This window comes from Accipiter gentilis, chromosome 10 (genome assembly GCF_929443795.1).
Source record: "Accipiter gentilis chromosome 10, bAccGen1.1, whole genome shotgun sequence".
Taxonomy (NCBI): domain Eukaryota; kingdom Metazoa; phylum Chordata; class Aves; order Accipitriformes; family Accipitridae; genus Astur; species Astur gentilis.
The window spans coordinates 25,564,075-25,588,575 of NC_064889.1; the positions used below are offsets into that span (position 1 = coordinate 25,564,075).

The 24,501-nt window shown below is 41.6% G+C and overlaps 2 protein-coding genes across 3 annotated transcripts in view; one reads left to right on the forward strand and one right to left on the reverse strand.

Annotated features, from left to right (window-relative positions):
* Window positions 1-6,010: 6,010 nt before the first annotated feature.
* Window positions 6,011-16,654, reverse strand: CIAO2A (cytosolic iron-sulfur assembly component 2A). The gene is made up of 5 exons (XM_049812768.1): window positions 16,434-16,654; window positions 12,895-13,059; window positions 11,072-11,121; window positions 9,201-9,246; window positions 6,011-8,113 (listed from the first exon to the last, which is right to left on the reverse strand). Exons 1-5 carry the CDS (start codon window positions 16,558-16,560, stop codon window positions 8,016-8,018), a joined length of 486 nt encoding a protein of 161 aa, XP_049668725.1. The 5' UTR covers window positions 16,561-16,654; the 3' UTR covers window positions 6,011-8,015.
* Window positions 16,655-17,344: 690 nt separating this feature from the next.
* The window catches only part of SPG11 (SPG11 vesicle trafficking associated, spatacsin), a 40,062-nt gene continuing 32,905 nt past the window's right edge, over window positions 17,345-24,501 (forward strand). For both annotated transcript variants that reach the window (XR_007507393.1, XM_049811532.1), the window contains exons 1-8: window positions 17,345-17,624; window positions 18,647-18,831; window positions 19,633-19,860; window positions 20,650-20,833; window positions 21,391-21,528; window positions 22,204-22,664; window positions 22,922-23,067; window positions 24,145-24,277. Coding sequence is in view for 1 of the 2 variants with exons in the window: in XM_049811532.1 (XP_049667489.1) it covers window positions 17,413-17,624; window positions 18,647-18,831; window positions 19,633-19,860; window positions 20,650-20,833; window positions 21,391-21,528; window positions 22,204-22,664; window positions 22,922-23,067; window positions 24,145-24,277 (1,687 nt within the window). In the remaining variant the exon portion in view is untranslated. The remainder of the gene's footprint in view (window positions 17,625-18,646; window positions 18,832-19,632; window positions 19,861-20,649; window positions 20,834-21,390; window positions 21,529-22,203; window positions 22,665-22,921; window positions 23,068-24,144; window positions 24,278-24,501) is intronic.

Genomic DNA, 24,501 nt, shown 5'->3' on the forward strand with positions numbered 1-24,501 from the left:
CTGCAGTTGTTTCTCCTTATTGTAAATGCAAAATATTAATAATATGAAGGGGCAAGTTTATTACTTGGTGACAGCAAGTGAGGACAGGTGACACGTGCCTGTCTTCCCAGGTTTGGAGAAACATCATATGGTCCTCAGGCACCTAAAATCCTGCCTGATACCACCCTCCACTTTGCACACAGATGCTGTGGCCTGCTTGCTGGCTGTTTCTCTGCCGCCACATGGTACGGCTTCATTGACACGGTGACCCCAAAAACCCTGTGGCTGTGGTGCGAGTGCAGCAAAGCCTCTGCTCACCCCTGTCTGCAGGACAGCAGCAACAGGGACAAAGCTCCTCACCCCAATTTAAATGGAAATGCTGACAAGTGCAGCAGCTCTGGAGCTGCCTCCTGAGCTGCTGGAGCTCAGCCCTGGGGAGCCACCTCCCAGCCCACCCAGGAGTGACCCGTTGCCTGGAGTAGTGGGGAACTGGGAATATTCCTGGTTTCAGAGACCTGCTTTTGAGGTCAGCTCCATTTTACTGAATTGCTGCTCTGAAGAAGGTTAGCCTCCATGCTCCGGCGCAAAGCCATCAGTGCTAATGATCTCAAGGCCCTGCAGAAACAGAAAAAGTCCTCTCATGGTCATTGAAGCATCCTATTCCCTGGCCACCAAGGGCAAAGCTTTTGTCTGAGATGGAAATGCCATTTCGGTGGTGCAACCTGAGGCTGTACACAGGCACCCAGCAAGTTACCAGGCAACCCATCTGAGAAGAGCAGCTGCATATCTCATGGTTGCAGTATTTTACAAAACCTCATTGCTCCCTGCAGATATCTTCATTCTGAAAAGAAAATATCAACTGCCTCGCTGGAAAGCAAAAAAAAACAAGTTCCAGGAAAACAGCTGACAGATAATGCCAGCTCAAGCTTGCAGGTTCATTTAATTATCTGCCTATAGTAACCTCTTCATAACAGTAAGGTTATAATGCAGGACGTGTGCCCCCATTGTGCCAATAGAGTGATGCACACTTGTTCCTTCCCTCAGATTTCAGAAAGTCAGACAAGCTGCCTGAGCATTAAAATACACTCTGTGCAGGGATGCTTTTTTCTCCTGTCAGAGAAGGAAGTGGAAGGAGGGGCCTTAAATCTAATTGTAAGTTAAAAAACAAGTTTGCTTTTCCTGAATTGCTTTTTTTCTGACCCAAGGATATAGTTCTTTTTTGATAAAAGTCCTTCCCTGGCAGTTTTCCAGGTCTGATAGGCACAGGCGCAATCCCTGCCTGCATCCTCTCTAATTCTCTTTATATGGGGTTTTCTCACTTTTGGTCCACTGCAAATTCGTTGCTTAATCAAATGTTTCCTAAGGCCTTGGCTAGAATAACTCATTGCTTCATCTTCTGCCAGCACCAGGAGGTCTTGCTCACATACCTTGCTTAAGACAGCCCATCCCTGGTACCTCCAGGCAGCTGCCTGATATACTGTCTGTAACACAAGTCTGTGCCGGGGAGCGGTGAAACCCTGTGGGCATACAGAAAAGCTGTTACCAAAAATTACATTATATCTCTGAAATTATGTTTTGCCACAGCTACATTTGCTGGCCTGGTTAGACCTCAGCTATACAGTATTTCTAGAAAATTGCATCTTTTGATCATCTGTCAAGCAAAACATAATCTGGAAAAATCCATTTTAGTAATTTTAGTAATTTGAAATAGTCCTGCGCTTCTCAAGAAGCTAAACAAGCAGCAGACATCTCCCTTGTCACTTTATCTGGGTGTCACTAACACCAACAAACTCCCTTGCATAACACTTCAACTGGCTCTTCAGAGCTGAAGACCTCCTCCAGGCAGCATTTTTGTCCTCCTACAAATGTAAAGTTTTTAAAAACTCACCTCACAAGCTCTGTCAATCACTGTGCCTAAGCAGGAGTTAGCGATCGCAGCTGAAACACAAGCCGGTTCCTGCTTTTATGCAACCAAATCCATCCCTCAGGGAAGCTGTAAGTCTTTGCCAGACTCATCCTGAGGCAAATAGCCTACGGGGCCGGCAGCTTCAGGGATGTCCAAAGCAGCTGAAACCAGCACTGTCACTGGAGAAATAAAGCTTTGAAGTTCCATATTGGCATTTAAAAATATTTTAGCCATCTTTGGCCTGATGCCATTAGCAGCGTGGAGGCTGGGGGCTACGGAGGGGTTCCAAGTGCCTATGGGCAGAGACACAGAACAGCAGTCACCTGCTGCCCTCAGGCTTTTATGTGCAAATCTCACACTCATTTATCTTATTACAATCCAGAAGCTGTTTATTTAAATTAAAGGTTATTTGAAACGGGTTGAGACTCTGAAAGCACGACTTGGAGCATTTTTGTGTCAGATCAGGAAATGGAATAAGATAACCCTCTTGGGATTAAATTTCTAGAGAAATACAGTGAATCATTGCCATTTCCCTCCCCCCGAAAAGCCTTTTCCTTTTCCCAGGGTATTTCTCATGGTGTTTTGAAGGATACACTTACATTTAAATCGGAACAGAGCTAGTGTAATTTGAGCAGAAATTACCCTCCCAAAGCCTGCTGAATTTTGCGGGAGCCTTTGCTCGTGGTCAGTAGGCTTTAAGCACACAACAGGCACCAGCAATTCTGCAATGCAAACTGCATGGGTATGGACAGAGCCCTCCCTCCTGCACACGGACTTTCATCCTTTGAAAACTAGTTTAGCAGAAGCTTCCTCTGGGACATATCATTCAAATGAAAACTGATCCATTAAACAGCTTGCTCTGAACTGTGGCAAAATCGAGTAAGGAACAGGAAAAGCAGTTGCACCTTCCAGCGCTGCCATTAATCCCTTCCCGGACACTCGGCGATGACAGCCTCCGCCATCAAGCAATACCTTTATGGCTTTCCCTCCGACACTGAGACACCATTTCCCTTTGTTCTATGATTTAGGTACTCCAGGAACTGGTCAGGAATCTGCTGCTGATTTTGCAGGAAAGTCCTAAGGTGGATCTTTATGGACATCAGCACGATGACCCTAGGGCAAAGCTGGGATGGGATGGGATGGGATGGGACTCAGCCCCCATGCCCACCACCATCAAAGCCCGGCTGTGTGCAGCGCTGCTGTCCTGCACCACAGCGAGCACCCTGTGAGGAGGTGTCAGGGCTCATTCCCAACGGGAGAATAAGCTCACACAGTGCATTTCGAGGAGCACGCAGCCCCCTGGGAGGAACGGAGAGATGCTGCCCAGCCACACGGGCACACCGGGTGATGCAGAAGCAGGTGCCACACGAGTCAGCACTGGTGGGGAAATGCGAAACCTCTCTTCACCTTCCTACTCTGTGTAAAACCATTATTTTAGAGGTATTTCCCTCCTGTAACTGTTTTCTGGGGTCAGTAGGGGAAGTGGACAACCCCAGATACATTGCAATTAAAAGCTTTGAGTTCATTTCAGTGTAAAGTGGCTGAAACCGTTCCCTGTTTCCTTCCTTTTATGAATCTTGACAAGCAGTGTCTCTCCTTACACAGCAACGGCATGAGCACATACTTGCCTGACACAAGGAACATTTAATCAAAACAAGATTCTCTTATTTTTCTCTTGATGCTTTCTATGTGGGAGTAGATCCATCGGAAAGAAGCTGCAACAGCTCATGGAAATGTCAGGAAAATGCTGTATTATGCTACGCAACTATTAACTTTCTTGCTTTTTAAAAAAAATAAATTGTTATCAAGTGGAAAAGAAAATCCATTCAGTTTATAGACCTACTACAGCAGGACATTATTTGATTATTCAGACAGTTTTAAATGACATCCTCATACAATGCTTAAGGAAGTATTTTCATGAAAATCCACCCAGGACAAGAAATATTCTCATCTAATGAATACCAACTGAAGCAAACAGTTATGTTTACTTTTCTTGTCCTAATAACATTTTAAAATAATGCTTTAAAATATCAGAAAGATATAAAAAAGGCTTGGTTAGAGTAACTAATCAAAATTTGTCTTGTAAATTACCAGCACTTTGATGCAAGTAGCTTTGCCACAGAGATTTCAGCAAACCCACCCAAAGAGCAGTGGTAGAAGGAGACCTTCGCATCCGAATAACTCCCAACATCAGAGGCACTTCACTTTTATACTTAAAATGTACTTCTGGAGTACAATTTACACCTGCAGCATGCTGAACCACAGACAGAACCACTCTAAAATGTGGGTGATGATACAAATCCAGATCCATCTACAAAATTGGTATTCTTGAATACATCTCTTACTACAAACACATAAGAGGGTTCATGGTTTTGCTTCTTTGCTTGAGTCTCAGACATGAAAACTGACCTCTCCCATCTAGTTCCCAGAGTATCAGCATGAAAGATCAAACCCGGGAGTTTTGGTATGGCAGGAGACAAAGAGAAAAAAGGCATGTAAGTGCTATTTTGGGATGTCTGGCAGTAACAAGTTTTCTCAAGGGATGAAACTTTTCTGAAAAAGTTTCTGCTTAAAGGCAAAAAAATGTAAAATGTGGAATTAGAAGATAAAGAGACACCTCTGAGGGACAACTCCCAGACTCTAATGGCAGCTTTGAACCAGTGTAACCTGGAATTCTGATAAAGAAAATTATCTTTGCCCCATATATTTCCATCTTGGACCGTTATTAAACAGCCCACAAAAAGCAAAGACAAATAGCAAATAATAACAGCTTTTGAGCTGTGGTTACCCTGACACTTGCCAGGAGCCCGTGAGCTCTCAGGCATCCTCTGTGCCGGCACCGGGCCACAACCTGGGATACAGCCCTGGGTTTGGCTGCTGGTGCGTGTGCTAGGCTTCCCTTTGAGGTGAAAAGAATGGATTTTAAGGAACTAAAAGGGGAAAATAAAAAGAAGCAACATGAGCAGAGGTTTTTTGAAAGCTCCCGAATGCAGAGAGCGGATCCAGACGAGGGCCACGAAAACGACCCGAGGGCTGGAACCCCTCTCCTATGGAGAGAGGCTGAAGTTGGGGTTGTTCAGCCTGGAGAAGAGAAGGCTCCGGGGAAACCTTTCAATGTTTAAAGAGGGCTTGTAGGAAAGATGGAGAGAGGCATTTTACCAGGGTCTGACGTGATAGGACCAGGGGTAACAGTTTTAAACTAACAGAGGGTAGATTTACTTTAGCTATAAGGAAGAAATTCTTCACTCTGAAGGTGGTGAGACACTGGAAGAGGTTCCCCAGAGAGGTTGTGGATGCCCCACCCCTGGAAGTGTTCAAGGGCAGTTTGGATGCGGCTTGGAGCAACCTGGTCTAGTGGAAGTTGTCCCTGGCAAGGGGGTTGGACTAGATGATCTTTAAAGGTCCCTTTCAACCCAAACCATTCTGTGATTCTATGATCTTTTCTCAGTGCTCCCCCTCGTGGAAAAACACTTTCAAAACACTTCCAGCTCTGCTCATTTCCTTCTATTCAGAAATCATTAATAGTTAAAAAATCCTTTGCTTTTTTCTTCCTTTTGAAAAGGAAAAAAAAAAAAAAGAGAGAGAGATTGCTTCTACTTAATAGAAACAAAGTCAATTTAGATTTAATTTTAAAATGAAAATAGAGACTCTTTTATATGAAGTATTATTGTCTTTTAAACTGCCTTTGCCCAGACTCGCAGACATTGCCTTGAAGCCATTTGGGATACGACACATGACAGCAAGTCTTACGGAGCAATAAGCAAAACCAGAAGTGGCAAGGAACAGTGCAAGTGTCACAGTACATCATGGTTTAGCAATTCAAAAATTTTTGGAAGGGTTGTGTTAGAAGTGCTGGGCTGATTATGACAAGTAACTACACAGAATAAATCCTTTATATTGAACTGAACTGCTAGTTGCATTTACTGAAACTACAATTTGCAAGGGTTACCATCTAACTAGTTTATTGAAGTGTAAACAGTGGGGAAGAAAAACATCACTCTTGTTCTATACTTTTTTTTTTTTTAATGGCATGGCACAGCAAAACTGGGAACCTTATCATAGGAAAACATCTCCACCTGGTTTGCATAGAAAAGAAATTATTTTACAGAAGTAGTTACCATTTAATAAGCCTTCCCCGCTGAAAAAAACCCTCAACCAACCACAGAAACACAAAAACCCAACAGGAAACCTTGCAAAATGCATCTTTTAGGATACTTCACGATGGACCATTCCAGCAGGAGTCTATATACACAGATTTCAGGTTTTGCCCAAAGTAGGGTTTTAAAAAAAAAAAATTGGTCCATGGGTTTTTTATTTATTTTGGAAACAGTACCAAGTTTTTTATTTCTCATGCAAACATCAAGTAGCTAATTCCCTTCGCATTCTGCTGAACAACCGAGGTAGTGGACATAGCAGTGTCCTACATTTAAGCTTATATCTAATTACACTTTACAGAAGCATCTGTAGAAAGTGCTACTTAAGGACATACATACTTCCTTCAAGCTAAATTCAGGGTGAGCAATGACGGTACAAAGGCTTATGAAATTTAAGTAAAATTTAATTAGCTGAGTAATTGAAGTTAAGAAAAGTAATTTTCCACACATGCAGTAGAACTGACAGTTCTGCAGATGTGCAGTAACTTATGGAAAAAGGGGACTGTTCCCCCCCCCTTTTTTTTTTTTAATAAGATAACTTTGGCACTGAAAGCAGGGAGATTACAAGCTCTTGTTGGTGCAGCTGTGACATGTGTCAGTATACTGTTTTACAAAGGGAAAAATTTCCCCCACTATTTATAAAGCATAGCCTAGCTGGAGTCCATTCAATCATTTCAAGCCTTCAGGAAAGCTTTATGTGGCCGATTATTAAAATGGTTACAAACCCCTGAAATCTCAACAGATGTTTGCGCTGAACTCCAAGGATTTCTCACCCTTTAAGCCCACTAGAGTAATCACTGTTTCACGGAGGAACAGCTCCCTAAACCTCTCACGAACCACTGCAGAGGATAACTACTATGTATAGAGCAGGCAGCGCACCCCTGGGATACCCAAATAGTTTGTCAGTGCCGTGGGGCATGAGACGGGTGGCAGCAGCCTCTCTCCCCCTGCACTTACGTTTACCACTGAGGCCCTCCTGTGGCTGCATGGCAGATCCTGAACATCACTTCAACGGGGAGGACGGCTGAGCTAGGAACATCTGCCTAATTCTTCAGGAAAAGGTAAATCCATGGTCAAATCCACAGCTGCAGCAGAAACTAAACCCTAGGGAACTTCTCCCGAGGGAAAACATCTGACAGCTGGCAACATTACAGGCACCCCAGACAAGATTAGTGAGGGAGCAGCAAAAAGAAACAGGACAGCAGGAACTAGAGGAACGAAGGGATGCGGGATTCTCTCACTGTCCAGATTGTAGGCAAGTCATAAGAAAAAAGCAGGATCAAACTGGCTAGATAGTGTCCATAGGAAACCTTTACCCTCAGGATAATTATAAATATATAATATATAATTATAAAGCAAAGCCTCCAGAATCAGAAACGTGTACTTAACAGGGAAAAAAAAGTGCAAATATTTAGCAGGAATAGCATCCCAGTAAAAATCTACCTTGTTCTAGTTCAGTCCCATGGTTCCAAATTATTTTTCTGAATTAATTTCAGCTTTAATGTGTTTATCAACAACAAAGAACTTGAATGAAATGTTTCCTTCTCTAACAGAAATCTAAACCTAAGCTTAAAGAAAAATTTCTGAACTCAGAAAGCAGCATTTCAGTACAAGAATCTGTTTTATTTTTACAGTGCAGTGATTGAAATAATGTAGAAATTTAACTTGCAAAACTGAATTTATATCACAATCAGAAGGCAATACATATGTGTTGGTTTGTTTTTAATCATAAAATATTTCTCTGGACACCAGAAATTACAAACTCTTAACACTATACGCTTCACTTTATTTTAGAGACTAATTCATCATAATTTAAATCTATCTTATAAACAATTTCTTTTAAAAAACATGTGGAAGATAAAAAGAACTCAAGTATTAAACTCAAGGCCTTGATTATTATTATTATTTTCCTTTTTTTTAAACAAAGATATTTTAAGAAATGTATCAAAATGATAACTCTGTGGGTATTGTAGCTATTAGTCAGGCTCTGTAACACACTGCTCCACAATTTCACGCAAGTTTGGATTTTCCATCGCAGCTGCTACTCTCTCTTTGTCATTGATTTGCTTGTTGACTGCAAAACATCACAACAAGTAAAGTCAGAAGCAGTTTTCAGTGATACTTCACACATACTGCATCAGTAACGTGAAAAACGCAAGGTACCATAGTGCAGTGAAGATTTTCCAAACCCAGTGAATGGCCAGCTCAAAGACTGAGAAAATGTACAGTAACAGTGCATTGTATCAACTTTCTTTTCAATTTTCTCTTTAGGTGGAAGATATTATTTGCATAATATCCAAAACTGAAACTCATACAATAGCCAATAAAGCACTGTACAGGCAGACATTTAAGTTGGATGGCCTAGAATAAGAAGTTTGTTGCAGACACAATGGAAGGATGACAAGACAAGAAGAATATGAGGGTGCTCAAGAGCCAGTAGTCAAAGGACAGAGGATTAACAGGAAATTGGGAACAAAGCAAATGAAAGCTCAGTCACATAAAAACAATCATCAGAAACCAAATATTTTTGTTACATTTCTAGTTCAGGAAAATAATGTAAGATGCTCTAATGACATGTCTTAAAATCAAGTGTGAAATTCGTGATAAATTAGTAGTCCAAGTTCTCCGGGTTCAGTTTCTAGTCACTTAATCAAAAGAACCAATTTTTGCCATACAAAGATATCTAAATGCTTAAGAACAAAAAAAGCCTGGGACATTGCTTGGACAAAGGCTTCAACAGCTGTTTAAGACAGTGATTGGCTACAGCTTTGAAAGAACTTTGATGTCCTGTAAGTTTTATTTCAAATATTGACTGAGAAACTTATGTTTTTGTTATGATGATGTTAAGATAGAGAGATCAACCAGTCAGGTAGTTCTTCATGTTAATTATTCAGCAGCACAGTAGCAACTTCTCAACACCTGCAAGAACTGCGGGGGGTTTTTTTGGTTGCTTAAAAAAACCCCAAACCAACAACAACAAGCAGCATATGTTCACACTACCAATGCAGCTTTTGAAACAGCCCCAACTACATGTTTCATTTTAAAGCTTTAACAGTGTATTCATTTCTGAAAAGGATAGTAAGGTAGGGGGAAGAAAAGGACTTCTCAAAAGAACACAAACATACAGTCTAAAGCAGCACTCATTCATAAGCTCTACTTACTGTCTTCTTCAGTGGAATGTGTACCTTCAGATATGTAGATTTCCAGCTAAAGAAGAGAACACTAATGTTAGATGCACACACCAACAGTTGAATATATTCATTACTGGAAGAAAAAATTGTACGGTACACATAGAATGCATGTAATTCATACTTCTAAAAATGTTCACAGACAACAAAAGGGGATCAATGTCAAGAGCTGATCTTAGACTTCACTGCAACGCGGTCACAGGACAATCTCCTCCCCCATTTCAGAGAGGCCCCAATAATCTTTCTTCAAAATTGTGGAGGCATTCATTCCTCACTAATATCAACTGCTCTTGTGAAAAAGTAATAGCAGTTAGGCTATTCTGGAAACCGAGTGGAGAATTAGCACTACTTTCTCAACGTGTTCTCTGCAGGCCACAATTCAGGAACAGTTTGTTTAAAAGCCACCAGAATTGCAAGTATCACTTTCACAAGCTAAGCACTCTTGAAAAGCCATCCTTAGGGAGAGATTCCTAGATATTCCTAATAAGTTTTGCTTAATGATGAGAATCACAGGTATTCTCAATCACAGGTATTCCACTTGAAAATGGTAGTGTAATGCAGTATCTATTTCCTGCATGGGAACAGATTATAAGACTAGATTCTAAACAGATGTAAATCACCTTCATGCATTTAACAGGCCTGGGAAAAACAACAACAAAACCCTCACACATGCTGAACTGCAAGGAGATCTCATAAAACTGATGTATCAAAGGAAAACCAAGTAAACAAATCCTATGCCTTTTATCTTACCTCACTGAAGCTAAACCTATTTGTTACCACGTGTCCAGCTAACAATTCACTACCTACCTAATGTTCTAGAAAAGCAAGTCTCACTTTACACTGTTCAACTGGAAGGATGAAGCTATCAACTACAAAAACAAAACAACAACAAAAAAAATCAATAGCAGAAATCCTCAGCTAATTAATTTATACTTTAAATTATTTCGGGCAAGTTTCTAAAGGCCTACAGAAGACTGTGCTTGTCATTAAAAGTCTGCTCTTAGTTCCTGCTAAGACCCAAACAGCTTTCTGTAAGGATTTATTAACCCCCTGTTTCCTATATAGCTTCTTACACTCCAGCAGCATAGACAGGGCTGGCCCCTGTTAGAAACAATATACTGACCAGGGTCAGGCCTGTATGCCATCTATACAACAGTTCCTAAGACACAGGTCATCAAAGAGATTCCCTTAACGCAGTTCCAGTTTTGAATTCTGCAGTTCTTCTAAACTCTAATGAATCTGTTCTGAAGTTTTTACTTCATAGATGATGCCTACATAAAGTAGTGGAACTCCACTTAATCGGTTTCTAACTGACAACAGGGTAGTTCTCTTGCTTTCAGGGCTGCTCGCTCACAGAGAGTTGGTCCACTGGAGACAACTCTCAGATATTCCAAATGGTACAGCAGAGTCAGTAACTATTAACATTTTACACTTATGATGCTTAGCTATATTGAAATATCGCAGAAGGCCAAATTAATTTTCCCCAAGGCAAGAGTATTACTTCAATTCTTTGTAACACTGGATTTGAAAACACCTTCCCTTCCACCAAGCAAGAACTCAAATGACAGCTGGTGAGGAAATCTCTTGAAACAGTGTATTTCAGAAGTGCAGCAATAAATGGTCTTTTGTAAAGGAAAGGAAGAACCACAGTTATTCACAGATCCCTTCAGGTGCTACACTGTACTACAACTTTCTCTCCCTCCATAGGCAAATGACAAGCTTTAAAAAGACCCCATCCTTAATCACAGCTTGCATGTTACTTGATCCTGCAGCACACACTCTTTTACAGAGAACTTGGCATACATTCATGTAATTTAAAGCAAGATCCAGAACAGATACTTTACCTTATGTCTAAAAGGCAAACATCTCTGAAGTTTTATTCTTAAACAAAGGCCTGTTAAGCAAAACAGATCAGAGATTTTCTTGTAAAATTCAAGGTTTGAGGTGCATTTTCAGAGAATCCATATTTAACAATCAAAACCCACCAGTATAACTGACAACCTTCTCCTTTTGTATTCTGAGCAGCACTAGCCACAGAGGAGACTAAATAATTTGTGGTTTGACCCTTTGGACGTAGTTTCTCAGTTAAGCTCATACCTGCCTTACAAGCTTAGGAGGTCTCTGGGCTCTAAACACCTCCTGGAAACACTAAATACAGACAAATTCCTCCATTTCCAGCCGCCTTCTATATTTTTGATAGAGCTTCCAGGCTGTCACTGTGGCTGCATCTATACTGAGAAGAATGCTTTTTTTGTTTTCTAACATTTGTTAAAAAAATCCAACATAAATTGCTTGAAGAACACAAGCCTGCAATGACCTGGGGGCAAATTAAGCTCGTAACTTCACTACTTAATGTCTAACGTACAGACTGAGCAGAGGAGTGTTGTGGTTCATCTTTGGGAGCAAGATCCAAGTTTGGGGACACCCCTACCACTAGCCTGTTGCAGTTTCACCACAAGGCCTGACTTTACGATGAGCTACACACAGACAAAGCCATACCGCAGCCCCAGTTTGTCCTCAGGCTGAGCTAGTGGTAACAGCCATAGAAAATACTTCCCAGAAGAACTACCAGCTTAAGAGTACTCTGTACCGATAAGGAAGTTTGGAAAAAACCCCACCTGTTTACTGACTACATTCTTACATATACTACAAAACAGTAACCATAACCCTTTCCTGTAACAGCATAAGGTACTACACTTCAGAGGTCCACAATACTGATAACGACTGCACAGTTAAACAGACATCAAAGACCTGGCTGACATTTAAGTGCTGAGAACATGATTAGCACGAAGTTTAAGATTTGACATGTACACCATTGATCGTCAGGTCTGAGCCTTAACCCACTGATGCTCCTAACAGGGTCAAACTATAAATAAATTATTACTCTTTGGCATGACAATGCTTTGCTATCTATAGTCTACTTTCTACATAAAGCTGCAAAGGTTTATTTGGGCATAAATACATGTACTTCTTCATTAAATTAAATAAAAGACTTATTTTAATGAAATCTTTAAAACAGACTAAGGAATCTTAGTATTGATATATAATGGTAAGAGTTGCTAACCTTGGCACATTTAAACAAATCATTTCAGAGAACTCAGATGCGATTTTTCAGATGTAATCTTACCACAAATAATAAGGGGGAGGGGGAAAAAAAAAGACAAAATAAGCCAGGGTAGATTCTCATTCAACTTAATTGCTTTCAAACTCCTAACAGTTCAGAACTTTTTTTGGTATTCTTGGATTGCATGTGGGGTTTTTATAAATGTGTGGGAATGGAGAACAGCCCATAAGGTAAGGGAACGATAAGGGAGACAAACATAAAGTTTTAACATTTTTTTAAATTTAAGACCTGATAAATTTTCAATTTAACATTACTAAAATAATTCAGAGAATATAAAGAAGGAATTCTGTACCACTTCCCAGTAGATTTTTGAGAGCTTCGCTTTGAAGCTGAAGTTTCCCTAACTTGATAAAAACAGATGGATGTCCCCACATTTCTTCTGTTTTTTGTTTGTTTGCATTCCTAGTAGGGTTCTCAGGATGAAATTCCTGGTCAAACTGCTGGCAAAGTCATACTGAATTTTAACTAAGACTGATGTTATTCAGACAATCTAAAATTAACTTTATGCTCCTTGTTACAGATATAATGAAATAGAAAACTTACCAATGAGAGTAGCCAACGAGCAATGAGGTACTGTTGGTGTAAACCTGATGATAACAAGATACTCATCTTCACCTATCTCTTGCACTTCAACACAGCTTTCCGTTACCACTTCCAGTTCTTCTAAAGTATTAGGTTTCTCTGGGTCCCGGATAGTACGAATTATATCTAAAGCAGAAGACAAGTGACCAACAATAAAGTAGCTTTCCTGAATTTAATAAAAGGTACTTTTATTAGAAACCATCTTCCCAGCATTGTTTATTTTGCTCTGCTTCAGAAAAGACAGAGCTGTAAATGTCAGTAATACATTATCTCACAAGTTGCTTTGTAACTGGGCAAATTGAGGCATTTGTTGTTCACGGTGCATGTATTTTTCATGTTCCAGCTCTAAACTTGCTATTATTTTTACAATCCCGTTATAATAAATAGAAATCAAAACATGCCTATTAAAGGATATGTATTACCTTTGGAACTACAGGTCATATAATATTAGTCTAGATACACATAGATGTAGTATTGCAGATAGGTTTGCTTGCCTTTCAGGTTTTTCAAAACCTAACTTATTAACAAGAAAAGCCAGATTTCCTTCTCATCATCTTCTCTCCAATTCCCAGCCTGGGCCTCACAGATAAGATTTTGAAGCCATCTTAAGGAAAGCCAATACAAAAATAATGCACTAATCCATATTTATCTGTATCAATGGTCCCTTCCTTAGGTTGTAAAATGTGGGGATCAACTAGGTTTAATATACCTGTATAGAAAATGATAAGCAGCATTGCCTTTTATAGAAGCAATGTGATGTGGATTAGCCTAAGGCGGTTTCATCATACAATGAAACAGAATTACATTTATTGTTGCTTTTCCATAGAGCAAAAGGTTTTAAAGTAATATTCCAAAGCTACAATATTTGATTATAGGACACTGAAAAATAATGCACAAAAGAGTACACAAATACCTGAAAAAATAAGTCTCTGCATTTCAATGTGTATGCTGTGTAATGAAGCACAGAAGGAAAGGCAATGAGATCTCTAGCCTATTCACATCTGTGCCATGTACCCAGCATAACTTGAAGAAACACCAATTTTGACAGTGAAGGCCAAACCTAGGAAGTTCCCAGCTATCGCCTCTCACTCACTTCTGCCTTGTATGCAGTTGTTTGTCCCTTAGAAGTGCAAGTACAAGCATTTCTGGTATAAATAAGGTAACTAAAGGGATACAGGTTAAGATCAGTTTAAAAAAAAAACCAAACAGGTTAAAAGAAAAAGAATGGGTAGGTATTCTTAGCTAGCTATAGCGATTTTAGTTCTAGTGTAGCCCTACCAATAGCTCTACTACAATAGCTAACTGTATTGCTAAAGCAAATGTGATACCAGGCTCCACTACAGCAAATTACTTCGGTCTATCTTCAGGTACAGACAGACCCACCCAGCTCTTGAGAGCTGCAAAACTGCATTCAGTGCATTCCTGCCATTAAGCTGATAGGCCCAGCCTCTCAGCAGGGATCACAGGCATAGTACAACATGGCACTAATATTGCTATATTACTTCCAGGCAGGAAGGAAGCAGGCAGCCAGCGGGCAGGAACGGTAGTTCATGTCTGTCTGGACTCCATCCGTCTGAGAAGGGTATGCCTGAAGTCAGAGATATGCCCTAAAGTCTCTGACCTGTGAGCAAGGAAAAGACTTACATTTGTACAGTTGTACAAGCTTTCACTCCTTGTACTCAGCTCACCTTCTCAGAATCTCTCACCCTCCAGCAAGGGCACTCAAAGTACTCTCAAGAGCCAGGTAATCCTTTCAGCAGGGCTGGGAAACACTTGCTTTCCAAAGTAAGCTGTCATCACTCATACCATAAAACAAAACTTGGGATGAATGAGAGAACTGAGCCCTGTTCCCTGACTTCCAGGGAAGCAGACAAATGCTTGAATCTTTCTGAAGCCCCCAACCTCTGTTTCTCTGTCTACATCATAAGGATGTGATGATGCTGAATTACAAATCCAGAAGACACAGTAGATGTCACAAGGCTCTTCGTTCTGTGCTCCCAAAGAACTGGTAACTGTCCCCTCAATTACATGAAGGATCATGATGGTAACAAGCAAACAAACCGTTTGGCTTTGTTAGAATGTTTACCAGCAAACAGATAAATAGCCTTATTTGTCAGACCAATAAAAAGTATTTTCACCTTTCTTCCATTGTTCTGGCTCTAATATCACTTTTTGCTTAAAGTCTTAGCCAAATAAGAAATTACTTCACATATACATACAACGTAAGTATCTTCACATACACATTTCCTTGTAGTTTTCGATACATTTCTTCCTCTATTTTTAAATTTTATCCTCTTTCTATGTGAAAAGGCCCAAGAGGAAATCAATTGCATCACCAAACAGCGAGAGGAACACTGAACTCGATACAGTTCAGCAGTACTTCATGGATGCCTCTGGTCTTTTAAACCTAAATTTTACACAGATGCTTTAGTTCTGCGAAGATCATTCACAAGCATAACCCTATGGATGAACTGAAATCAACAGGACTACTTACATGGTTAAGGTTCATAACCAAAGTTACTACTTAGAACCACTGATGTTTCAAAGTGCCTATATTTAAACATCACTCAAGTTTTAAAATTTAGTTTGACATTGTTTCCTTTTTTATTCTTTTTAGATAAAAACATGTACAGTGCTGCATAAAATCCTCACACTACTCCTAACTGCCTACAAAATAACAGTGCCTCGAAGCTTGACAATGTTCTTCGAATCCTCCAAGATCCTACATGCAACATTTCCAGAAGTGAAACCTTTCCATATTTTACAAAAACCTCAGCTGTTCAGTAACACAAATCGCCATTTCGCTGGACTAACTGTCTGACCTTTCTGGAATTACTTGCCTTTCCAGGTGTGTCCAGCTCCTCTTCTGTCTAAGGTGATGAAACACTAAGGAAACTCCCCCCAACACAGGGACTGAGCAAGCCCGGCAGCAGCCCAGCCCCTCTCCCACAGCTCGGGAGCTGGGAAGCAGCAGATCACCCACCAGTCAAGCAGTGCATTCAGGCAGCTCTCTCAGCCCGCTCCTTGCTCAGGACCACGGAACTAACAGTGACCATGCCAAGGTCACAGCATCCACCCCATCTCCAGACACAGCCTGGGGCTGGCCGTGTGGTTGGGGAAAGCTAGCAGGCACCCGAGACAGGCCCTCACCCTTCCCTTAACACTTCCTTGACTCTTCAGCACCCAAAGGTTAACCCCTCCCCGCCCCACATCCCTGGCAGTGATTCCAGTTCGCAAGCAAGCCAAACGTACCTCCTTCCTGCCCCGCAGCGAGAGCGGCCACCTTCCCCCAGCCCCTCAGGAGCGCTGCCACACACTCAACCCCGGGACACAGCTCTCGGCCCCCCGCAAAGGGCTGGGCAGGGCCTGGCTTACCCTCCTCCCCCCCCGAAAGGACACGGCCCCAACGGCCCCCAGGGCCGCTCACAACCCACGGCCCCTCACAGACCCCTCACCCCAGGCCTCTCCGAGGGACCCCCCAACCGCCCCGCGACAGTCACCGTAAACCTCGAGCGCCTTGTCCTGCTCCATGGCTTGATTCCGGGGGGCATGGCAACCCCTACGCAGCCCGGAGTACCACAGCACCCTGCTCAACGTGTGCGACAGCAACCCCAACACCAGCGACATCCTCCCGCTCCGCCATGGGAGAGCGCGAACCGAACCCTCGCGGCCACCATCCGCCGCCGCCGCCGCCAGCGGGAAGTTGCTCGCGGGGCGGGGCCAGGAGGCCCGGCCTGGGGGCGGGGCCTTTGAGCCTGGTCCCGCCCCGGGGCGGGGGGGTGGGCGTGGTTAGGCGGGACCTCCGCGTTGGCGGGATTTTACTGCTGCCCGGGGTCGCTGAGGAGGCAGCCGGAGGGGGCTCAGCGGCCCCGAGCAGCGCTGTCGGCTGTAGCTGGGCTCTGCGGAGCCGCCATGGCGCTGCCAGCCCCTCCATACACGCACAAACACCACCCCGTCTGCCGGGCTTTGCCCCTCCCCCCCCAAAGCTCCCCACACTTTCCAAATAACGGTTAGCAACAGAGCTTCTAAAGGAGCACGGGGGAGGCAGCCGTCATGATTTACTTTCCAAGCTAGAACGGCAAGATTTAACAGGATGAGGCGCGGGTTGGATGATGGTAATTAGGGGTAGGTTTGCTGCAGGTCTCGAGCTTCTTCAGACGGCACAGCTGGGCGCAGAACCGCGTCCCCGGGTGCCGTGATGAACATAAAGGCCCCCGGAGGCCGTTGCCTACCTTGGTCTCACCGCCCGCAGGCAGCGAAGGTGGAGGCAGCCCGGTCCCCGCCCGCGGCCTCTCACGGAGACTACAGCTCCCAGCGTGCATTGCCCTGGGCCGCGATGCCTCATGGGAGTTGTAGTTACACCACGGCACTAGTCGGCCCTGTCAGCTGACCGGAAGGAGAGACTGCCCCGTCCAAGATGGCGGCAGGTCGGGTTGGGGTTGGTCGTTAGGCCGGGCGTGGCGGCCCTCCCTGAGGAGGATGGAGGGGGCGAAGCGGGACCTGCGTGTACTGCTGGCGTCCCTCTCGGGGGAGGTGCAGGGCCCCCTGCGGGACGCAGCCTGGGTCCGGCTGAGCAGGGGCCAGGATGCTCTGGGCAGCCTCCTGGTCCCTGGTGGGATCTATCTGGAGTCTCTGGTGCCAAGCGGAGGCGGCCGGGCCCGGGGCAGCGTCCTCCCGGGAGCCTGGGCTGAGTAAGTGGTAGGGGCCGAGCAGGGGAAGGGGAGGCCGGGAGGGGTCCCCTGGCGTCGCTCTGCTTTGGGGAGAGGCGCCGGGTGGACCCCAGGGGCTGAGGGTGCTCCCCGAAAGGGAGCAGTCCTGCCCAGGCAAGGGCAGGCCCTGAAAGCTGCAGGAGACTGAGGGGGACTTTCAAACCTTGCCTTGAAGTGGGATGCTCTCCACTTAAAATACCATTGCTGGAGGGGACGTTGGTTTATACCTGCTTATTTGCTTAGTTGTGGATGTATTCATTACAGTAGATCAAAAAAAGGAAGAAAATTAATCTGTTTTTGTCGGGCTGCTGGCTTAAAATTTCATAGTGCCCTGACCGCTTGACTTCTCGTCTGCTGGTCAGAGGCAAGCTCTTGTGCATGACATTCAGCGATCACAAGATGTTTTTAATCTGCTGTAGTAGCTTTTAAAGCTGAGTCAAAACCACAGCCACATTGCAATTCTAAACATCCGCAGTGTCAAGCAATACCAACATCGTTATGGTGCTTTGGTCTCGTGTTTCACTCTGCATCATCCTAAGTGGCCTCCTAGTTGTTTTGTCTCTGCTGGCTCTCCTCTCCATAGGAGAGCAGGTGTGGAGACAGACACCTGAAGAGTTTCTCAGCCCGAACAATGGGGAGGCAAAATGTATGGAAATGGGCAATATGCTCTGCTTCTCCCTAGCTGGCAGTGCTGGTGTTACTCCTCCTAGAAGTCCTGAAGCAGAGCATCACTCGTGGCATATGTCATGGATGACTAAAGGAAAGAAACACACAAGGATAGAAAATCCCTGTATTGAGAGGAAGAGAAGCAGGGATTCCTCAAGCACTGTCTTGTGTTGCAGTCTCTGCTAGGGATGAAATATGTTCTTCTATTGGGGAGAGACGGGGCGGCGACAGAATCTTTATTGCCAGAGGTTAAAGTTATACTGCTTCCAGAGCTGTTCAGCATATGAAATGTGGAAAGAGAATAAGGTCAGTAAACATAATGAATGTTGTATCTTCAGCTTCATGTGGGAGAATACAGAAGATGATGATCTGCAAGCAGGCAAGACAAAAATACTGGCTCTTAGTAAAAGTCATGAACTGTTTGTTTATGAATTCACTACAGAAGATGGAAAATACAACCCGATTTCCCTGCACAGTTTTAAGGAAGATACACTTAAAAAGCTCCTTGAAGTTAAAAACATCAGTGAGTAAATTTCAGTGTGTATTCCTTATTTGAAGTTATTATAGGTCTAATTCTGGTTCAGCTGGTGAAACAAATTGAGGCAGTAGAGCTGAACACTAGGGAAGTGTCAAATCCTTTCACACTGATTTAAAGTGATCAGTAGCAGTATTAATGAACTTAAAAAATAATAGAGACATTCCTGTATTCAGAGATTACATTGATAGAGGGAATTGAAGTGTTGTAGGGTAAGGTATTTGGGTGATACAAAGTTAAAAATAAACTTCAATAAAACATACTCAATACAACCCTGCTATCTCAAATTTTCCCTTTAATATTGGAACTGTTGGGAAGAAAACAGATGGGGCTCCTTACTAATTCTGCAAGGACTAGTTATGCCTTAAACCTCATGTTCTATGCTTAGCAAACGTAGCGTACAGTTAGAATGCACAGTCTTTGCGGGACCTAGAGCTTTGATGTTTTACATGTTCTTAAACAGTCTCCCTTGCTAAAGTATTTTTATTTCCAAAGTTTGTAGTGTTTATTTTCAGTGCTGACCGAAATATTATTTTTGTAATGATTTTTTGTGATTTTTGTACTATCTGCCACTTTAAAAGCCTGCACTGTTTTAGGAAACTGTTCTAAAAATAGTGCTTCTGACATAGAAAGTGAGATTTAAAACAAAACAAGCCCCCACCCCCCCAATCCCAACTTTTGTTAAGATGGCAGCAGAGGCAATGAATTTGAGCTGTAATTTTCTTGAGATATCTTCACAAATCAAAAGTACCAGATTTTTATAATCCTAAAATATCTTTAAATTTACAGGTCTGTCTGCAGTTTTATCTTTGAGGATACTGTCTTTTGAAAACAACAAATGCATACTTCTGCTCAATAATTTTATTGTTGTGCATCTTACCTTTCCTGGAAAAGACTCACCCATGGAGACATGTGACTGCTTTACCCTTGATTTGCCTCCGCAAGTTTTGGAAAGAATAACAGATACACACTTCTGCAGGGGGATCTTGTTTCTGTTAGATAGTTCTGGCCGGATTTGTATCCTTTGCAGTAGAGACTAGTTCTCAGTGTAAACGATCTGGAAGAACAAAGTCATTTTTCTTTTCTGTCAGGGTTAAGCAGAAATTTCTTGGAAGAAATTCATGTCTGTTTTGAAGATGCTTTCAATAAAGGGGTTGTGTAGCAAAGTGCTAGTTAATGTAGTAGAAAATGCCATAGTCATGTATCAAATGTAGTTTCTCAGCATGCCACTGGAAATCTGTTTCACACTAGAATAATGGCTTTCAGTGTTTTTGATATAGGGATCTGTGTATAACAGGCTTAAGTCTACTGTCTCTAGCCTTTCGTTTCTTAATTAGATCCTTTAGAAATTATCTACAGATATGTGGGGAATCACAGCTTGGAAACCAGATAGCTGTATTTTGTATTCTAAAGAACAGGAGCTCAAACCTGTCAGACTGTTCCACAAGGTGCTCAACTTTAACCTATTCTTTGTCAATTTTTTCTGACACATATGTAAAAAAGTGCAATAAAGTAATGTTAATTTTTCTCCTAATTATATAACTGCCAATATATATTTGTCTCAGTTCACTTCTAAGTGTAAGTTAACTCTTTTGAGATGGCACAAGTTGCGTATTTGTACAGCATCTAGCACAATTCACTTCTGATCCTAGCTGAGCTTAGAATGCTCTTGTAAAACAAACAGTTCTAAATGTTTTTGTGCAGAGATTGGCTTGGACCACAAAGTTAAGAGAAATTCCCCTTCTATGTAATTTTTTGTTTGTTGGACAATCTGAGGCCTGGTGTTTTCTTTGATGCTGTTTAAAGACATATTTGACTCTTTTGATGGTGCAAAACTAGCAAACATCAACATAGCACTCTGCCAGGGAGACGTGCAGGATAAGGACAGGAGTCCACTCACTGCGGTGAAAGTGTCATATGATCTCAGTGTTGCTGTGATCATCAGTTCTTCCAACTATGCCGTCTCAGTGGATCTAAACATGTACTTCAGGTACGTTTGCAGCAGAATTCCTAAATGAAAGGTTTGAGTACAACTAACTTTAAAAAGTGTCTCATCTTGGTCCTAGATGCTGTCAGCTTTTTGTTTTGAGTTCTGGCTCGGTGGTAGGGTGGAAGTTTCATATATCTTTAAAGATTGCCCATATTATTTGCTCCAGTTTATGCTTTGTCACTTTAAGAAATAGAAAAACTTTGTACTGGAGTTTGTATTTTTTCTAGGAAGATTAGGATACATGCTGTCAATTAGTGCCAGTGGTGGTTGGTAGCACATTTTAGAAATACTGTAGGGTATGGGATTGTTAAACTATTCTGATACAGTTTTACTGATTTTGCTTGATAAATTAGGACTAAGTTGTAATTTAGAGGTGTTGTCTACCTCAGAGGAAATAGCATCATGTTTTGATGGCTTACCTGGATACGTTTTTGTGAATGCTGTTAATCTGAGAGAAGACTGCTTTGCTGATAGCTCCTGGAGGAGTTAAACATGAAGGAAAAAAAATTTCTTACATCATCTGAAGGAGGTGAAATTTAGTATTTATTTCTTTACAGACAGTTCCCGGGGCATTTGCTCTGTAAGAGAGATGCTGAAAATCTTCCAGTGAAGCCTCCTGAAGGACTTGATGAGGATGACCTTGCTAGTTCTGACTACAACATGGAGCTTTTGTCATTGCCTTTCCGCACAGACAGGTACATAATGAAAATACTTTCTAAAACAGGCTGGGTTCTACCTCCTTTAGATCATTGATTAAATAAACTGATGCATTTTTTTTAATTGTAGTTGCGGCAAGTAAAATCAGCTCATTTTGTTTTAAATGTTTTGAATGTTAGGACAATGTTAGGAAATGGTCTGAGACAACTTTACGTATGTCATTGAACAGCTTCTGAATAGTAATTACTGTTTAGGGTGTTACCTTTAGCTTGAAGCAGTATTGAGAGATTTTTGTATTCCAAGTACTTTACAATTTGTTGTGTGTTTAGTGCAGATGAGTGCATGTGGACTTCAATATATTTTGTGTTCATGTAAAACATTTTAACCATGTTGTGACAATTAGTATTAGCAGTATTAATACTGATAAAAATGTTGATTATAACTTGGTGTAAATAATAAATACTCAGTTCTGGAATTAAATGCTCAGCTTCGTGGGTGTTGTCAGCTAATGCAGCTGTGATCATTCAAATTGGCTGCAAACAGTATTTAAATAGAAATAAACGGGACCTGTTCAGATTAAAACACAATATGCTGGATGGAATCTATAAGCTTAAAATGCATATTATTTAACTGAGGAAACTTTGGAAGTTTATTTGTCTGCATTGTTCTTGGAGTAATACCTGGTATTATAGGTAACTTCTTTCTTCCCCCAGGTCCTGGAAGGCACACTTATCCTCCCTATGTGACAGAGTAAGGAGAAGACCAGGTTCTCCAGATTTGGTGAATGACTTGAATTTACCTTGGTATCAGTTTTTTACCCATCTTGAAAATCATGATCCTGAAATCTATGAAAATTCTGAGAAGATGGTGGCTTTTATTCCACGGGCTGTTACGTGGGCCCCTTCCAAACCATTACAAAGCGGTGGTACAAACCTCAGCGATGCAGGACAGCAATGGAAACAAATTCCCATAGAAGCACCACAAGAAGTGGTGAAACTGGAGTGTAAATTGGTAACTGGAGTTAAAGCCCTGTTTGTAGTATTAACAAATCACAAAGGTTTGACTCTTGCTCTCTGGGATTTTGAGTCGCAAGATGTGACGTATTACCACTTTGACAAAAATAGTGTTTATGTGGATTGCAGTGAAGACATGCCATTATGTCTACTTCTGACAGGTGAGGGGTTTTTTTTGTATAATTGTTCGGATGTAGGCTTCTGATAAAAGCTTTATTCATTTATTTATTTGGTAGTGTTCTTCCTTGTCTGCCTGGCTGCTGTTGGCTAATTTCTAATGCATTCTTGCTGAGATGAAATCCAAATGGAGCCACTGCAGCTTTGTGTCATTATTTTAGAAGAGAGGCAGTACATAAAAATGTTGCTGTGTCACAACTTGCTTATATATTTCTAATTATGGTTTGATTCTTTTATTTAGAGCGTGGTCTCTCCTTAGTTCTGTTTGGTTTAACTCAAGAAGAGTTTTTGAATAGATTGATGATTTATGGCAGTGCTGGAGTCGTAGATTCTGTTTGTCATCTCAATGGATGGGAACGATGTTCAATTCCGATACATGCGCTAGAGGTAAAGAAATCTGTTTCATGTCTTACAGATAACAAAAACACTTATTTAAAGTAATGATTGCAGTTTAACAATGTTAATGGTGATTTTAGACGCAAAGTATGCCTCAGTATTGGTTTAGTTAATAAATAAAAGTAGTGGTTTATTTACTAAATAAAAACGCCAAGCAACCCAGGTGAGTAACCCAAAAGAAGAAACACAGCAACAAAGTTAACGCACAATTTATTTTTTAAAAAAATAAATTAAACTAAGCAGTGCTCAAAAATCCCTCCTAATTGGACCCAAAGCATTTTTGCCAATTTCAGCAGCAGATTTTGTCCTCTTGCAAAATGTCAAATATTAAAATAAATCCTTGGAACTAGATTTTTGTTTTTATCATACCACTCTTGTGAAGCCAAGAGGAGAACTTAAAGCTACCAAATGTTGCTTGGTATCCCTTAACAGTAGCTGATAAAATGTTTTTAATGTACCAGACCACAGAACAAATCTCCTTGTATGTCTGTAGTTTTCCAGTGATCTAGTTCTACTTTTAGATGACATAGAGATCGTTGTTTAAAAAATGTATTGTTCCATAAGTCTGAGATTCTGTAACAGTCTGTCCACACCATCATTCAGTATATTGTCAGTCTATGTTTTCAGTTGTGTTTGGAGGGAGGGAGCTTAGATGAAGACATTTGGTAGGGTTCTTTTGGTTTTATTTGGAGGGTGTGATGGAAAGTGAATTGATGGGGGGGAGGGTCCCAGCAATTTTCAGTTGCTGTAAGCTTATTCCAAGTCCTGATTCTCACAGTACTTATTTTATATCCCAAATCAAACTCTATAATAAATCGCTGCATTAAAATTTTGCCTCTGAAGATACAGGGCAAGGTTTCTGCAAAGCCTATTAAAGGAGCATGGCAGGTACTGAACAGGTCACCTTGTTAATTCAGGCTACAGGTGTTGCATGCATAGTTTAAATGTCTTTTTTTTTTTTCTGCATGTATACTTTGTCACTGAGTATGGAGTAAAAATACTAGCATTAAGTATACAATATATATTTTTAGAATACATGCATATTTGTTCTGCTGTATGTTTGTCTAGGCAGGTTTGGAAAATCGTCAACTAGACACGGTAGACTTATTTTTAAAAAGCAAAGAAAGTCTTTTCAATCTGTCTGCATCCTGCTCTGGACCTGAACAGTCTACTGATAGTGCATCCCAATCTTACCTGAAAAGTAAGTAAAATACTTTCAGCTATGTGGAGGCTTAAATTTAATTGCCTTTCTATTTATGGCTGTGTGTTTGTAAAAACAGATTGAATTGCCTGTGCTCATGTATGTTTGGATGATGCTGTATTGCAACTCCTCTGCTTCTGGAAAATAGAGAAATGGTGCATAATGCATTGGGTTTTTTGTTGTGTACTGATACTGGCATACGTATTATAAGCACTTTGATGTGA

Coding starts and splice junctions, on each gene's coding strand:
- CIAO2A (XM_049812768.1), bottom strand. CDS start 16,560: ATGTCGCTGGTGTTGGGGTTGCTGTCGCACACGTTGAGCAGGGTGCTG. Junction 9,247..11,071: donor GTTTGCCTTTTAGACATAAG/GTAAAGTATCTG, acceptor TCTCTTCTTTAG/CTGGAAATCTACATATCTGA. Junction 8,114..9,200: donor ACATTCCACTGAAGAAGACA/GTAAGTAGAGCT, acceptor GATGTTTTGCAG/TCAACAAGCAAATCAATGAC.